Source organism: Protomyctophum parallelum, assembly GCF_964188405.1.
Source record: "Protomyctophum parallelum genome assembly, chromosome: 22".
Lineage (NCBI taxonomy): Eukaryota > Metazoa > Chordata > Actinopteri > Myctophiformes > Myctophidae > Protomyctophum > Protomyctophum parallelum.
Window position 1 is genome coordinate 28,570,042 of NC_139714.1, and position 18,372 is coordinate 28,588,413.

Genomic DNA, 18,372 nt, shown 5'->3' on the forward strand with positions numbered 1-18,372 from the left:
CAATCACTTTCGATCTCAGACCTAATATCTATAGTTTTGCTCATGCTGCCAAAATAAACATGAATTAATTATATAATTAATGTTCGCACAGGGCCTCGCATTTTTCCCCAGACGCCCTTTGTGTGCGTTTGTGTGTGTGTGTGTGTGTGTGTGTGTGTGATGTGTGTTCGTGTTGTGCGCTCAGTGCTCTCAAGTGCTGCTGCTCGCGGCAGCCTGTGAGATTATGCTGAGAATTATGTGTTGTTGTTTACTTTTTAAGTGGTGCAACCACTTCCTTAAGTAGCTTTGTGTGTGCCTGGCTGGATGGCTGGCTGGGTACATGTGTCTGAGAATGGAAATTGCATTTGGTGTTTTTGTTGTGCAGCCTAACACTCACATACATATTAGCTGTATATATGATGATTTCAGGTGTATCAGTACAGTACAGTAGCGTGCAGTAGAGGGACCCCCACATGGTAACTCTGACATTTCTCAACCGTTTCGGACGCGGGGCGGCTCGCCGGAACCCGCCTGGCCCCCTGGGCAGTAATCCTGGTCGCCTGATGGAGGGGAAAGGAGCTGGTTGGAATAACGTGTTCCTTCCACGCGCTACGTCCAACCAGGGAAACTCCCCCCTGTCAGGTGTAAAGGAGCAACTTGGACACTCAGGCATGAAGGAAGCATGAGTTAAGTCCGTTGCTCTCCCCAGGTTGGCGGAGGGTGTGTAGAGCCCAGGATCACATTAGATGATTGACACAGGGGTGAAAAATGGGTTACAAAATCGTGGGATAAAACATATATTTAAGAAAGAAATATTTGCTTCATCGTCATCAAAAAAACGAACGTGGGGGGGGGGGGCTTTGCTGCGACAACGTATATACGGCGCTCCTCAGTCCTCACTCACCTCTTCTTGTCGTAGCACTGGCGGAAGTTGCTCCTCAGCGCCTTGACCTTCCAGCGACACTGCTCGGGCGTCTTGGCGTGCCCGAGGCCGCGCATCCTCCCGGCCACGTCGCCGTACACGTGTCCGTTGTGGACCACGCCGCGCAGCGAGCGCTGGACCTCCGGGTCGCCCCAGACGGCGATCAGCGCCAGGGTGTCTGCTTCGGACCAGGAGGAGACCGACGACGACGACGCAGCCTGCTCCGACCCGACACCGCTTTCTACGGACAGATATACCGTATATATAGTGTGAAGTAACTAAGCACATTAAATGAACCCATTCTGACCTGAGATCAGATTCATACGAGGTTTCCACTGGACACACACTGGTCTGATTAACCCATTCTGACCTGAGACCAGATTCTAAAAAATGTCAGTCGCTCTTCGATTTTTCAAAAATAGCAGACCTACAAGCTCGTAGCGCGCCACTCGGTGGCGCGCTATGAGCTTGTAGATCTGCTATTTTTCAATAGCTAAAGCATAACATGATGCTAACACCAAAATGGGTTCCCGTTCAGAATGGGTTAAATTAAGTACTGTACTTACAGTAAGTAAGATTTTGAAGCTATGTACTTTAGCCCAGGGTTTCCAATACTTCTATTCCACAACATCTCAGATCCAAATATTGCACTTTTACTCCACTACATTTATTTGAAAACTTACGAGGTAGTTACTCACAAAGTAGTAACTACAAAACATACATTAACCACCTCGGCCCTATATACAGCACTACAAGCTGACAATGCGTTGCGATGCGGCGCATTTTGTGAGCTTGTAGATCTGCTAGAGATTATTATACACTTGAAGACTCGAAACGGGACGTTCTGCACAATGAGTACGTTTACCAAGTAGATTCAATTAACCCATTCTGAACGGAAACCCATTTTGGTGTTAGCATCATGTTATGCTTTAGCTATTGAAAAATAGCAGATCTACAAGCTCATAGCGCGCCACCGAGTGGCGCGCTAAGAGCTTGTAGGTCTGCTATTTTTGAAAAATCGAAGAACGACTGACATAGAAACATAGCTTTATCAGAAAACTGTCAGGATGTAGAAGACGTTTATAGAATCTGATCTCAGGTCAGAATGGGTTAAATTCCGGACTTTTACTTGGCACAGAGTATTTCTATATCGCAAGTATTGATACTTTCACTCACGTAAAGAATGTTTACGCTGCTTAGCACCACCACCACCACCACCACCACCGCCGCTGCCAAGCAGTAACTGCTAGGGATTGTCCCGATCGCGTTTTTTTCTTTTTTTTGCTCCCGATCCGATTCCGATCATTCGAAAACGATGTGAGCGACCCCGACTTCCGATCACGTGTATACTAACTGCACTGAGCTTACGGGGGAAAGCGGAGAAGGGGGTTTCCCCGGCCCCCGGGCTAGGGGGTTTCCACGGCCCCCGGGCTTACCCATCTCGTCTACTACGACGGAGCCGTCGTCGGATCCGTCCTCGTCGATGATCTCGATGGAGTCCGAGAGCAGAGCGGACGAGGACGAGGGACGTCTCTCCAGGATGCGCTCCAGCAGGTCGTAGAACTTGAAGTCCACCCGGTCGGTCCCGGACGAGCTGAGGACAGACAGACAGCGCAGCACTGTTAGGGCCGATCCTATTTTAGAGCCGAATAAAAGTCGGTTCGGCGCTGTAGAGCCTACAATGTGACGTCATTTGAGGTTCGGGGGGGGGGGGGGGGGGGGGTACCGTCCTAAAGTCGGCTCTTCGGTGCTACTGAAAATTTCTGACGAGCCAAAATCATTTCGGCACTACAGCGCCGAAACAGCGGTAAAATAGGAGTATGAATCGGCCCTTAGGCTTCATTCACACCTATACATCTAGCATACAACAATGTTGCATGCTAGCATGTTCTAAGTGTGCTTTGATTTCAACCATAGTTTGATTCCTCTGTAGAACACGTTACCATCCGTCTCTAGTTTTAGAGGCATAGGCCTCTGTGGCCTTCGTCAGGTATGACTGTTTATTTTAACCCGTCTTGGTAAATAACGTTTTTTTCTGGGGAGCTTTCAAAACGGTGTGCAGACTTTATTATTCCTTTAGCATTCTGTTCTTTTTTGTTCGAGCACCCGTTGAATTAACCTGGGAATGTGCGTGCACCTCCTGACCACTGTAATGACCGAAAACGCCCATATCTGCTGGGCGAAGTGCAACAATGTGCAAACACAGCGGCGAGATTCGTGAGCTGCTGTGATAGGGGAAGCATATCAAATGGAACACAACCACCCTAAAGACTAATCATCGTGTGTATCCCTGCACTTGCTTGGCGACGCTTTGAGAGCTTGTATAGATCCAGCTATCTTCGCTATTTTAGAAGGCTTAAAGGGATAGTTCAGAACCCATTTAGACCTGACATAGCGGATCTACAAGCTCGTAGCACAGCACTCGGTGCCACGCTATGAGCTTGTAGATCTGCTATTTTTCAATAGCTAAAGTATAACATAATGTTTAACACCCCAAAAGAATGGGTTAAGCTGTATGAAATACATGCCATTAATATAGTGGTTGCAACTGTATTAATTGATTGCCCGAGTCCCGTGGGGGGGAGTTCTGCTCTGGTTTTGGTCAAATATTAAGTAGTTCCGGTCATTTTGTGGGGGGCACTGGGGTCACGCATTGAAAGTAAATTAATTCACAAAACTATTTGTATTGTTGACCTATTTCTACCATATAGACCTATTTCTACCATATAGACCTATTTCTACCATATAGTGCAACTTTGGTTCATTTTTAATCCCTCTATCACACAGAACTATGTTTTTTGTGTCCATATCACTACGCCCAAACATTGCTTCATGTGATAAGAGGGGTTGAAGTTGAACAAACGTTGCGCTAATACTTTAGAAACAGCTCAACAATACAAATGGCGATGTTTTGTGGATTAATTTACATTTAATGCGTGGCCCCAGTGCCCCCCACGGAATGATTCATTCTGAAGCGAATAGCGACGGGACCGCGGTGGGACGTCTAACGCATGGAATGATTTAGATCAAGAGTTATTCACGTTTTAAGATTGTCTGTGTTCCGAGTGTTGCGCAACAGACGCTCCCAGCCTGTGGAGCAACAGACGCTCCCAGCCTGTGGAGCAACAGACGCTCCCAGCCTGTGGAGCAACAGACGCTCCCAGCCTGTGGAGCAACAGACACTCCCAGCCTGTGGAGCAACAGACGCTCCCAGCCTGTGGAGCAACAGACGCTCCCAGCCTGTGGAGCGATGCGATCGGTTTTGATATCAATAATCTCCGTCCTTTTGATCAGTCGTCCCGTGCGCCTCAGGGTGTTAACCCATTCTGACCTGAGATCAGATTCATAATGAGGTTTCCACTGGACACACACTGGTCTGATTAACCCATTCTGACCTGAGATCAGATTCTAAAAATGTCAGTCGTTCTTCGATTTTTCAAAAATAGCAGACCTACAAGCTCATATCGCGCCACTTGGTGGCGCGATATGAGCTTGTAGATCTGCTATTTTTCAATAGCTAAAGCATAACATGATGCCAACACCAAAATGGGTGCCCGGTCAGAATCCACCAAATCCAAAGCAGAACTCCCACCACGGGACTCAATGAATACAGTTGCAACCACTATATTAACGGCAAGTATTTCATACAACTTAAAGTTCAAAAATGGCGAACCGTCCCTTTAAGTGGTAACCTATTTCCCGCTAACCTCCTATTCCTTCTGAACTGACGCCTCTGTTGGAGATCTGCGTCTCCAACTCAAGATGATACAGAAAAGAACAGTGGAGTGTGGCGTCGCTAACCTCATGCTGTCCTGACACTGGCGGTAGGCGGCCTTCAGCCGCTTGATCCTGGTGTGGCACTGGTCCGCGGTGCGCCAGTAGCCGCTGGCGCTCAGCTTCTCCGAGATCTGGGAGAAGATGTGTCCGTTGTGAGGGCGGCGGCTCAGGTTCTGCTGCACCTGGCGGTGGTGGAGGGGTGGGAGAAATAGGAGGGTTTCGTACGGTGCGGACGCACACCACAAAATAGAGAGATAACGGGGCAAACGTTGATCCACATATCAATTTATTCCACATTCTCTAATCGTGTAGACTTCTTCTATATTAAGTAATGTGGGTGTTTAACAACAGTTTAACTCTTGAGAGTGTAAAATTAAACCAAATGGACGCATAAGGTTTCATTTTACACTCTCAATAGTTAAAGATCTAATAAAGGGTCCATTTGGTCATCAACTCTCCATCATTTAGCTGGGGAGTGATAACCCACATGGACCCTTATGTGGAGACCACCTGGAATCCCCTCAGGGACCACTGGTTAAAAAAACCACTGTTCCATGTGAACGAACTGTAAGAGTGATGAAGAGGCATACGTTGCCCATGCTTTCACACATGCAGCACACAACTGTGTCCAGTGTTGATTTTGTCGACTGAAACTATGACGATAAAACGTTCGTCGACTACCTTTTTTCACTGTTAGGGGGGAGGGAGGACACTAATGGATAATAGATCCAGTAGAACTAAAAGACAAGTCATTTTATGTTTGGTTGCATTCAGGTGTTGAGCTCTGAAAATAGCCGAACCAGGCTTTGCGACGCCATCAAGGCCAAAAGGACATTTTAGTCAACAGAATCAGCCGTAGATTTAGTCGACTAGAACTAGACTAAATAAGTTAAAACATTTCAGATGACAAAAATATTATTAAATCTCGACAGAACTGTATTCAAAAGACTGCATGACTAAAACCCGAATCCAAATGTGCATTGTTGTCATACCTGGTGGTCTCCCCAGAGCTCCAGCAGGATGACTGTCTCTCTGTCCGTCCATGGAACCTTCTTCCTCTCCTCCTGTACACCCACAGTAACATCTAAACATAGACACGATGTTTAATGTAACACCTTCTTCCTCTCCTCCTGTACACCCACAGTAACATCTAAACATAGACACGATATTTAATGTAACACCTTCTTCTTCCTCTCCTCCTGTACACCCACAGTAACATCTAAACATAGACACGATATTTAATGTAACACCTTCTTCTTCCTCTCCTCCTGTACACCCACAGTAACATCTAAACATAGACACGATATTTAATGTAACACCTTCTTCTTCCTCTCCTCCTGTACACCCACAGTAACATCTAAACATAGACACGATATTTAATGTAACACCTTCTTCTTCCTCTCCTCCTGTACACCCACAGTAACATCTAAACATAGACACCATATTTAATGTAACACCTTCTTCTTCCTCTCCTCCTGTACACCCACAGTAACATCTAAACATAGACACGATATTTAATGTAACACCTTCTTCCTCTCCTCCTGTACACCCACAGTAACATCTAAACATAGACACGATATTTAATGTAACACCTTCTTCCTCTCCTCCTGTACACCCACAGTAACATCTACACATAGACACGATATTTAATGTAACACCTTCTTCTTCCTCTCCTCCTGTACACCCACAGTAACATCTACACATAGACACGATATTTAATGTAACACCTTCTTCTTCCTCTCCTCCTGTACACCCACAGTAACATCTAAACATAGACACGATATTTAATGTAACACCTTCTTCTTCCTCTCCTCCTGTACACCCACAGTAACATCTAAACATAGACACGATATTTAATGTAACACCTTCTTCCTCTCCTCCTGTACACCCACAGTAACATCTAAACATAGACACGATATTTAATGTAACACCTTCTTCTTCCTCTCCTCCTGTACACCCACAGTAACATCTAAACATAGACACAATATTTAATGTAACACCTTCTTCCTCTCCTCCTGTACACCCACAGTAACATCTAAACATAGACACGATATGTAATGTAACACCTTCTTCCTCTCATCCTGTACACCCACAGTAACATCTACACATAGACACGATATTTAATGTAACACCTTCTTCCTCTCCTCCTGTACACCCACAGTAACATCTAAACATAGACACGATGTTTAATGTAACACCTTCTTCTTCCTCTCCTCCTGTACACCCACAGTAACATCTAAACATAGACACGATATTTAATGTAACACCTTCTTCCTCTCCTCCTGTACACCCACAGTAACATCTACACATAGACACGATGTTTAATGTAACACCTTCTTCTTCCTCTCCTCCTGTACACCCACAGTAACATCTAAACATAGACACGATATTTAATGTAACACCTTCTTCCTCTCCTCCTGTACACCCACAGTGACATCTACACATAGACACGATGTTTAATGTAACACCTTCTTCCTCTCCTCCTGTACACCCACAGTAACATCTAAACATAGACACGATATTTAATGTAACACCTTCTTCTTCCTCTCCTCCTGTACATCCACAGTAACATCTAAACAGACACGATATTTAATGTAACACCTTCTTCTTCCTCTCCTCCTGTACACCCACAGTAACATCTAAACATAGACACGATATTTAATGTAACACCTTCTTCCTCTCCTCCTATACACCCACAGTAACATCTAAACATAGACACGATATTTAATGTAACACCTTCTTCCTCTCCTCCTGTACACCCACAGTAACATCTAAACATAGACACGATATTTAATGTAACACCTTCTTCCTCTCCTCCTGTACACCCACAGTAACATCTAAACATAGACACGATATTTAATGTAACACCTTCTTCTTCCTCTCCTCCTGTACACCCACAGTAACATCTAAACATAGACACGATATTTAATGTAACACCTTCTTCTTCCTCTCCTCCTGTACACCCACAGTAACATCTACACATAGACACGATATTTAATGTAACACCTTCTTCCTCTCCTCCTGTACACCCACAGTAACATCTAAACATAGACACGATATTTAATGTAACACCTTCTTCCTCTCCTCCTGTACACCCACAGTAACATCTAAACATAGACACGATATTTAATGTAACACCTTCTTCTTCCTCTCCTCCTGTACACCCACAGTAACATCTAAACATAGACACGATATTTAATGTAACACCTTCTTCTTCCTCTCCTCCTGTACACCCACAGTAACATCTAAACATAGACACGATATTTAATGTAACATCTTCTTCTTCTGTCAAAATAAAAAAAAATGCCACAGACATTATTAATGCCAATACTTTTGTACTTTTACGCAAGTATACATTTTGAATTCCAGACTTTCACTTGTAACAGGGTATACTTTTACATTGCAGTATTGATACTTTTACACAAGCAAAACCTTTTAGTACTTTCTTTCCCCCACCTCTGGACGACGTACCCATTTCCTGGTGCGCGTATAAAGAATAAACCTCCTCCATGGTGGCGGTCTCCTCCGGCTCCGCGTCGTCTCCGAGGCCCGGCGCCGCCGCGGAGGTTATCTCCTTCCTCAAAACCCTCTCCAGCTGATCGTAGAACTTGCACTCCACTCGCTCCCGTCCCTTCATGCTAGAGTTTGAGGAGAAGAAGGGGAGCAGAGCAACGTTATAATAGTTTTCATTATAGTTTCGTTTATTTTGACCCCCCCCCCCCCATTCAGTTACTTTAATTAGTTTTTAGAGCGCGTTTGCTAGACCGCTTAGTTTTAGTTTAGTTTTTATTAGTTTGAGTGTTTTTTTTTCTTTTTCCATACTTTGGGTTATTTGTCAGGTGCAGGATTCAAAAAGGTCAGAGTAAGTATTGTGTGATAAAACTCAACAAAAAGATGCCATTTAAAAAATATATATAACAAGTTACTATAGAGTATAGAGGGTATGCGCGTGACATCATCATCATACCCAGAAGTTATGCGGGAACGCCCACTGAGAGGCAGAATATACTTTCTGGCCTTGACGGCCCCATACTGTACATCCATACAGAAAAGTCCTATCTGATTGCATTAAATGACTTCAAACAACATTAAATTCACTTTGTCACTCACTTTGCCACTCGATCTGCCATTCACTTTATGCATGTGCATAAAGTGAATACAATCAACAATCAACGAAAAAACTAAAATGAAGGGCATTTTGTCTATAATTTGTGTTTGTTTTACTTATTTCCTCAACAAATAAAAACCAGACTAAAATGTTAGGGAGGGCCTAGTGGAGAAAAGATCCATTTTATGTTTGGTGCACGCTCGGGTGTTGCGCTGTCAAAATAACAGATCTACAAGCTCATATATATAGCCATCACGGCCTGCCAAAATGCATTTTTGTCGACAAAATCAATTGTAGATTAATTTTAAAACTAGACTAAAACATTTTCAGGTCACTAAAATATTACTAAAACAAAATTACATTTCATTCAATTACTATAACTAAAACAAAATGACATTTTATTCAAAAGACTATGGGCTGTATTTTGCGTGTCTTAAGTACCAGGTCTTATTACCTAACTTGAGTAAACTAAAGACCTGGAGGCGTGATCAATGCTCTTTGGCCACTCAGAATAGCCAAATGGCATTGATCACGCCACCAGGTCTTTAGTTTACTCAAGTTAGGTAATAAGACCTGGTACTTGTTCTTAACCCATTCTGACCGGGCACCCATTTTGGTGTTGGCATCATGTTATGCTTTAGCTATTGAAAAATAGCAGATCTACAAGCTCATATCGCGCCACCGAGTGGCGCGATACGAGCTTGTAGGTCTGCTATTTTTTTTTTAATCGAAGAACGACTGACATTTTTAGAATCTGATCTCAGGTCAGAATGGGTTAATCAGACCAGCGTGTGTCCAGTGGATTGATTGATTGATTGAAATATTTATTAACAGTTTGTAGAATTTACAGTACATTTTAAGCACAAACTCAATACAAAGACTGTCAACTGTGAGTGGACGACCCAATTAAGCATTACACTTGTTTACAACAGGGTCCACATTGTTCAATTCATAAAAAAAACCTCGTGTGAATCTGATCTCAGGTCAGAATGGGTTAAGACACGCAAAATACAGCCCTATGACTAAATCTACACTAAAATGTATTCAAAAGACTATGACTAAAAACGTAATCCAAATTGGCCGTCCAAATCAACGCCACACCAGCCACACATACTTGTTGTCGTAGCACTGCCTGAAGCCGGACTTGAGCCTCTTCACTCTGGTCTGGCACTGCTCCGCCGTGCGGGAGAACCCGTGGGCGGCCATCTTGTTGGAGATGGCGGCGTAGATGTGCCCGTTGCGGTGCATGGTCCGGAGCTCCTGCTGCGTGGCGTCCTCGCCCCAGATGGTGATGAAGATCTGAGTCTCCAGGTCAGTCCACGGGACACTTCTGGTTCCTGGAAATGTGGGGAGTAATGAGCACACGAAAACCTTCATATTCCACAATTTATTTACAGGGTGCTTTTTTTTTTTTTTTGCACATAAGACTATATAGGGCTGTATTTTGCGTGTCTTAAAGGGACACTTCACCCTTTTTGCAAAAAAATATATGTTAATGACATTTAGAAGCTTTAGAACACTTTCCTGGAGATCTTTATGTGTGTAATATGTGGTTTTAGATATATTAGATTGTAGCAGTGAGCCTGTTGTGTCTGATGTCATGGACACTGGGCTCACTTCCTTCCTGGACTACATGTTGTCTCAGTAAGACAGCTCTCCCCCTTTCCACAAGGAGGAGCAGTGCACCAAAGAAGCCTCCAGGTCTTTAGTTTACTCAAGTTAGGGAATAAGACCTGGTACTTAAGACACGCAAAATACAGCCCTTTATGTTCCAGACAGTGCTGTACAGTGCAGGGTTTAGCAACCATTTTGACATGAAGTGCCATGTTTTTATTTTCTTCATAAGTCAGTGTACCCGTACCATATCAACATTAAGTTGAATTATTATGACACCACTGGTTTTGATTGTCCATAAGCACATTGACAAGATGTAATAATGATCATTAGGACTTAACCCAACTAACTCCCAGACTCCCTGCAAGTCAGAGTTAGGAGTTTGAATGAATATAGATATGTGCAGGATGTATGTAGATGTGAGGGGACTTCATTTAAGTGAATAAACTTTTTTCTTTTTGGGAAGAAAAAAACATCTCTCTCATTATATGCCAGTGTGCCAGTTATCATCACCCTCCCCTGTGCCAATGTTGGCACCCTACCCCTGGTCGCCTACCCCTGCTGTAGTGTACCCCATGATTCACTGCACCTGCTGATATCCTTTGTGCATACCTGCTACTTTTTATACCGGCTTGGGCCGTATTTTGCACTTGTTAAGTATCCAGGTCTTTAAATCATAAGCCCTGGTACTGTACCTGCTAATTATTATGTATTATATATAAATGTGCACATCTTAAATTACATTTTTGATTAACAGTTCTTGTTAAAAGTGAGTGTGATGAAGTATTATCTAACACCAGGTGTTGTTTTGAAATAATTGTAGTGTAGCAGAAGTAAAATTTTTGCCCTCACTGTCAGTAGAGGGCACCAGTCCACAGGTCTGTGTACTTTTTATTTGCATTGAAATCGCCATAGGGGGATTTTAGATCTCTTCATATAAGAACTGTGTTTGGAAAATAAACCGACCATCCCGGCCTTTTCACTCATATGGATATGAAGCATCGACTGAAGGTGGGAATGTACAAATTTACCCAAAGAGTAACACAATAAGCGTTAGAAACGAGTCAAACAACCCAGAGACTACATTTACAGGTAGGCAGGGTGGCTGCAGCTGCCCGTCGCACAACATAAACTGACATGTTAATTAAGTTTCTTTCATTTTTTTAATTGATATTTAATGTTTCGTGGTTAGTACGAGTCGAGTCACCACCAGCTGAGCTTACGTCAACGAGGAATCACAGGAACGCAATGTGTCGTCAGCTGGGCGTGACGTATATTAGCAGCGACATTGCTTTCATACCCTTGTAGTTTCAAGGCTTTTGCGGCCACATTAATTCCATTTTTCTCCAGAAACTGGCTGTATCAGATATGAATGGACATCATTAACGACGCACAGCCACCCCCCTGACAGAAGGGCCGGGATGAACGGTTTATTTTTCAAACAAGGTTCTTATATGAAGCGACCTAAAATCCCCCCTATGGGGATTTCAATGCAAATAAAAAAATCACACCTGTGTGAACCGAGTGGTGCAACTCCCCTCCCCCCCCTCCTCTCTCTCTCTCTCTCTCTCTCTCTCTCTCTCTCTCTCTCTCTCTCTCTCTCTCTCTCTCTCTCTCTCTCTCTCTCTCTCTCTCTCTCTCTCTCTCTCTCTCTCTCTCTCTCTCTCTCTCTCTCTCTCTCTCTCTCTCTCACCTGTGGACTGGCGCCCTCTACTGACAGTGACGTCAGACTTCGGCGCTCTATTGGAAACACTCAAGTAAGGTACAAATACCTCAAAATGGTACTTAAGTACAGTACTTATGTAAATGTACATAGTTAATTTCCAACACTGTGAAAAAACAAATGGTTCCGTCATTTCGTACCAACGTCTTCTTGGGTTCCTGCGTGGTCCAGGGCCTGCCAGTGTTCAGGGGGTCCATCCTGGGGGTCCCCGGCGTGGTCTAGGACCTGCCAGTGTTCCGGGGGATCCCCTGCCTCCTGGGGGTCCCCAGACGTCCCCTCCTCCAGCTCGTAGGTCACCTCGGGGACTGAGGTGGACGAGGTGCCGAGCACTCGCTCCAACTGCTCGTAGAACTTACACTCCAGGCGGGGTTTCCCCGTCATACTGGAGGGGAGACGACATTGTTCACATTGTGGTTTATATTTCAAGTAACCAGTGGTCCTTGAGGGTATAGTCCCCATGCTAAATGATGGAAAGTTGGTCAAATGGTAATCAAATGGACGCTTATTGATCTTTAACTCTTGAGAGTGTATAAATTAAACCGTAAATTTACTCTCAAAAGTTACATTATTGTTAAACGTCTGCATTATTTAATTTACAATAAGTCTACACAATTAGCATGGAATTGTGTACAAAATCGTATCCAACAACAACAAAATATTCTTTAGTTTTGTGTCCAATTTCGTCGCAGCCTTTACCCGCGACGCGGCCCGCAATTCGAAAATTACGAATATAGGAGCTTCCTCTGTCCCTTAACGGTATTTTGGTCCAGTGTCACCCGCTATCCTTTTTGCCGACACCGGTATTTGCGCCTATAGAGGTGTGGTCATGGGCGTGCTGGCACGCTTTCCCCTAAATTGCTATTTTGGTCACACACATTTGGGATAGTGATAGTGATAGTGGAGTTTAACCCATTCTGACCGGGCACCCATTTTGGTGTCAGCATCATGTTATGCTTTAGCTATTTAAAAATAGCAGATCTACAAGCTCATATCGCGCCACCGAGTGGCGCGATACGAGCTTGTAGGTCTGCTATTTTTGAAAAATCGAAGAGCGACTGACATTTTTAGAATCTGATCTCAGGTCAGAATGGGTTCATCAGACCAGTGTGTGTCCGGCGGAAACCTCGTATGAATCTGATCTCAGGTCAGAATGGGTTTAAAGCACCCCTAACTTACCCGTTACCCGTGCCAAATTAGTTTGGTAGAGCGGCGCGCACCTCAATGGAGATGTCGAGGCACAGAGTCAGGCTGCGTCATCTCTCCAGCTTATTCTCCTATTGCATCTCTTTGTAATTTTCCTATAATCAGCAGAAGCGAGTGCCTGCACCACTTAAGTTCCTTGTGTCCATTGTGTTTATATAATTGTATAGTCAAAGAAGTTATTTGTGCCAGGCAGTGCGGCGTGCGCGATTCCATTTTCTTCAGTTCATCAGCAGCAAATGGGGTTTAAAACGATGTATTTACCGAACTTTCCTTTTCGCTTCATACCATTCCATAGAGACGGCCTACACGCACAATCTATATACCAAACTAGATAAAGTGCCCATCGGCACAGGTCTCCACCAGGGCAGGTCAGGTTGTGGCCTCCTGGTGGCGCTATAATAGGCCAATGTGAAAAGGGTGCCATTTCTTCTTGCCTTGGATGGCAATAGAGCACCGAAGTCCTGACGTAACTCGCTCATCCCTTCCATTCCCCTGGTTCGCGGAAGTAATTTCTCTATGCAGAATAACATGGGGTGATCTTAATATCGTCTACTATAAGCGTTGTGGTCCAAAGATAAACAAGCTGTCTCGGCGTTATTGTCAGGGAGGTGTCTCTGTATCGTTTGCAACAGTCAGTCAGTCATATATGATACAGTCTGCTTCTAGCGAAAATCTAACTAATTCAGTAGCAGTAACATTAGCGTTTTCTCTCAGTTAGTTGATTCTTCATATCCATATGAGTGAAGCGGCCGGGGTGACATGTTTATTTTTCAAACACAGTTCTTATATGAAGAAATCTAAAAATCCTCCTATGGCGATTTCAATGCAACTAAACAAATACATGAACCTGGGGACTGACGCCCTCTACTGAAAGTGACGTCAGACTTCGGTGCTCTATTGGATGATTTGAGGCTTTTTGTTCAAAACGGGCCAATCCTGCAAACGTTGAAGCCAATTAGGATGGAAAATATATCGGACAGATCTATAGAGCTAGTGTGTAAGCCAATCAGTGTAGAATCTGAGAAATCCAACAGACTCGTCTTGATCACATGACTACAGAGATCATGTGGACCGATTTGCGTGAGATTTGGATGAAATCTGTGCGACTAACATAAACAATGTGTTTTGCAGACAATGTGTTTTGCAGAAATCAGCCTCATGGTGGCGCTATAACCGGCAGATGTGGAGGGATGCAGGGACAATGTTTTTCCATGGCCTCTAAGGAGTGCGCATACATAAGTTTTATACAGATCGATGCAGTTATAGCTAAAAACAGGAATTGGCCTGTTATAGCGCCACCGTGAGGCTGATTTGGGGGGGAAATTTGTGGCATGTCGTCCTCGGCCTAGTGGAAATGTGCGTGTATAATTTCACGGAAATTGTACACTGTTTGTGATTTGTGGCATTTTTTCGAAACGGACCAATCGTGTGAGCTTTGGAAGCCAATCTTAGCCAATCAGAATGGAAGATGGGAAATGGTGCCGCTCCGTGTTGATCACATGACTATGGAGATAGTGAATACCAAATTGTGTGATGTATGGATAAAATGTGTATGAGTAATCTACAGAAATGTGTTTTGCCTAAATCGGCCTCATGGTGGCGCTATAACAGGCCGTTGAGGAATATTTGGGGCAGAGGTTCGTCGTTGGCATCCAGGGAGTGTGTGTGCAAAGTTTGGCATGGATTGGGCCAACGGTGCCGGAGATTAGCTGATAACGGACGGGCGGAAGGATGGATGGGAGGCTGCAGCACGAGGGGGGGGGGGGGGGGGGGGGGGGGGGGGGGGGATGGGAGGCTGCAGCACGAGGGGGGGGGGGGGATGGGAGGCTGCAGCACGAGGGGGGGGGTGGATGGGAGGCTGCAGCACGAGGGGGGGGGGGTGGATGGGAGGCTGCAGCACAAGTGAGACTTCAAGGCAGCAATGCAACAGTCTTCCATGGGCCCATTCTGACCTGAGATCAGATTAAAAAAATGTCAGTCGTTCTTTGATTTTTCAAAAATAGCAGACCTACAAGCTCGTCTCTGAGCTTGTAGATCTGCTATTTTTCAATAGCTAAAGCATAACATGATGCCAACACCAAAATGGGTGCCCGGTCAGAATGGGTTAAAGGCAATGGCACGTGGACTGGTGATTGGTCAATTATTGCAACGCCCAAACCACAACTATGCATAAATATAACGGGTAACGGAGGTGTTTTAGGGATTTAGACAGGTAACCAAAAATACCAACTTTAGTGGGGGAACACCCCCTTCCCCACTGCTAAATCCCCAAACAGTGTATTTAGAAAGATGAGACGAAATTGGAGCCCTAAATGTCCGTGGCTCAAATGCCACATAAATAATGGACCACTGGTTTAAATCATCAAGTGTGACGCGCAGTCCTTACCTGTTGTTGTGCAAACACTGTCGGAAGCACTTCTTCAGCCGTTTGATCCTGGTCTGACACTGCTCCGCCGTCCTGCGGTGCCCGCGCAGCGCCACCTGCTGGGCGATGAGCGTGTAGACGTGGCGGTTCTTCAGCGAGCCGCGCAGCACGCTCTGCACCGACCCCTCCCCCCACACGTCTAGCAGGCTGAGGGTCTCGTCGTCGGACCAGGGGACCTTGGCCTCCGGCGTGGTACCCAGGGTGGGGTACGAGGAGGACCCCCCCTCGGAGTCTGGAATGACACGAGGAGGAGGAGGAGGATGGCTGTCACTCGCGATTACTTAATTTAAGTTGGCGATTCATTGTCGCACAAATAATTGCAACCCCTAACAGCAGCTGACCGTGCCTTCTGCCAGCTCTAGACGACAGGCGACATATTTGAATGCCACATTTTCTTGTGTGTGATATAAATTATTATTATTATTATTAAAATAATTTTGAGTGGTGCAACCACTCCAAGGAACAGCAATGTCCGTGTTCACCTACCTATGCGACTACCTATGTGGCCATGAGCACCAGTGGTATGACTACGAGTACAGAGTACCAGTAGGGGCGCTGTTGTGCCAGAAACAGAGAGAGAGAGATAGTGCTGCACTGTTGCCTGCTAATGAGAGAGAGAGAGAGAGAGAGAGGAGGGGGGGAGAGAGGAGAGTTGCACCACTCAGTTCACACGGGTGTGATCTTTTTATTACGTCAATTATGTCAACGGTAGTGCTAGATTTAGCGATTAATTACGTCAATAACGTCAACGGGAGTCGACGAGGGTTAACGATTTGCGTTTTTGGCAACCAAATTTTGGTTGGCAAATGCGGAAGTGCAACCGAGCGCTCAATGTCAAAGCCCAGCTGCACGCACGCCTGTGCACGGGGTTTCCTCGTCATAAATACACGGGTCCGCCTACAGTTCACGCTCCAACCAGTAGGGCCGAGTGCTTCGACATTGGAGAGCCGTCCCTGGGGGATTGGTGTGTACATACCTGTGTATTCTCCCCATATGGAGATAAGAGGTGACTCAGCTGAGCTGTTGACGTTCCCCGATGCATCTCTGTAAAGGAGGAACAAAGAACAAAGAAGGTTTTGCAGGTTTCGCCTGTGTGCCAGTTTCAATGGCACACACAGTTTCAATACGAGAGAATGGGCTCAATGCACACAGAGTACCTATACTTTCGGACCCCTTCCCTACTTCCTTCACAGGTGTTACCGATGATACTAATGAAGGCTCTGTTCCAGTTAGTGTATAGTCAATGGTTCTCAAACCTGTTAATTTCAAGGACCTAACCCCTAAAGTTTGATGGTGCATTTTTTTACACCTGAGTGTAGTTAGAACTTTTCCATGTAAACTCCACACAGAAAAGGCCCTCTCTGCCAACCCTACCTCGGGTATGGGCACTGATGACATGGAGGAGAGAACACGCCCCCAACGCCCACAGCGTCTCCAGCGGGAATCGAACCCAGGACCTTCTAGCTGTGAGGCGACAGCACTACCGACTGCATCACTGTGCCCCCCCCCCCCCCCCCCCGAATCACATTTTAAAGGGCAAAACTCACAGGAACGCGGACGACGCCTCGGCGTAACGCTTTGGCGGAACCTCCAAGCCTCCGCTGGACTTCCTCTTCCTGAGAACCCGCCCTCCTCGGATGCTGTGCTCGCCGTCGTTGGCTGCCGTGTCGCTGCCCCCCCCGGACGCCCCCGGGTCGAGGGGGGGGCTCGACGACGCCGTCGCGTCACTGCCGCGCGGGAACACGTCGACCGAGCTCTGGGCTCTGTCCTCGGCCGAGGACCTCCTCTTCTTCGGCGCGTGTCGGATGGCGTCGGAGGTCATCCCGGACGCCCTGTCCATAGGGCTGTTCACGATCACACACTTTAAGTTATTTACAGTTTGTAGTACAGGTCAATACAAAACCTGCTAAGAGGATAAAACCAGAAAAAAACACTTGTTTACATAAGGGTCCTCCATTTTCAATTAGAGTCCGTTTTCGATACTGAAGGACTATTGAATGAGATGAGTACACAAATGAAATGTAGAATTTAGCCATTGACGGTCACATTATTATTGCGTCATCAATATCGGTGAAAGTAATCTGCATTATTTTGAGACTGATTCGATACCGATATGGGATTTGTATGGATGATATGGCAGATTCCGATATGCTACTGATTATATTGTGCATCTCAATTTTTGCGTAAGAACCGTTTTCAACATGGACACGACTTGACGATTACGACAGCATCATTGCGATTATCCCGATTCTGTAATAATTGTGTGCCAACCCTTACCCGTCGATAAGGACCTCCGAGGGTTCTTCTTTCTCCAGAGACGAGGGGACGTCGGAGGGGAGCACCATGGGGGGGACGGACAGGGAGGACAGGATACAGTCGTCCATGGGCAGTAGGCCGGGATCTGAAACGCAGAGAAACATAGGCTTTAAGTAAATCTGAGAATAGGGAACTGCAGTAGAAACCAGAAGCATTTGTCCTAAAATATATACATATCTATTTAGAAGACAACTCACTCACAGTACAAGTACACCACACACACACACACACACACACACACACACACACACACACACACACACACACACACACACACACACACACACACACACACACACACACTT

General features: G+C 45.4%; 1 protein-coding gene across 1 annotated transcript in view; it reads right to left on the reverse strand.

The window, feature by feature from the left end:
- LOC310879793 (uncharacterized protein) overlaps positions 1-18,372 on the reverse strand; it is a 50,335-nt gene that overhangs the window by 18,931 nt on the left and 13,032 nt on the right. Inside the window, exons 10-20 of the mRNA XM_083794623.1 lie at positions 18,029-18,152; positions 17,299-17,595; positions 16,728-16,795; positions 15,713-15,983; positions 12,264-12,505; positions 9,901-10,123; positions 8,135-8,316; positions 5,671-5,762; positions 4,703-4,860; positions 2,338-2,495; positions 884-1,142 (exon numbers count right to left, since the gene is read on the reverse strand). Coding sequence (XP_083650749.1) covers positions 884-1,142; positions 2,338-2,495; positions 4,703-4,860; positions 5,671-5,762; positions 8,135-8,316; positions 9,901-10,123; positions 12,264-12,505; positions 15,713-15,983; positions 16,728-16,795; positions 17,299-17,595; positions 18,029-18,152 — 2,074 coding nt within the window. The remainder of the gene's footprint in view (positions 1-883; positions 1,143-2,337; positions 2,496-4,702; positions 4,861-5,670; positions 5,763-8,134; positions 8,317-9,900; positions 10,124-12,263; positions 12,506-15,712; positions 15,984-16,727; positions 16,796-17,298; positions 17,596-18,028; positions 18,153-18,372) is intronic.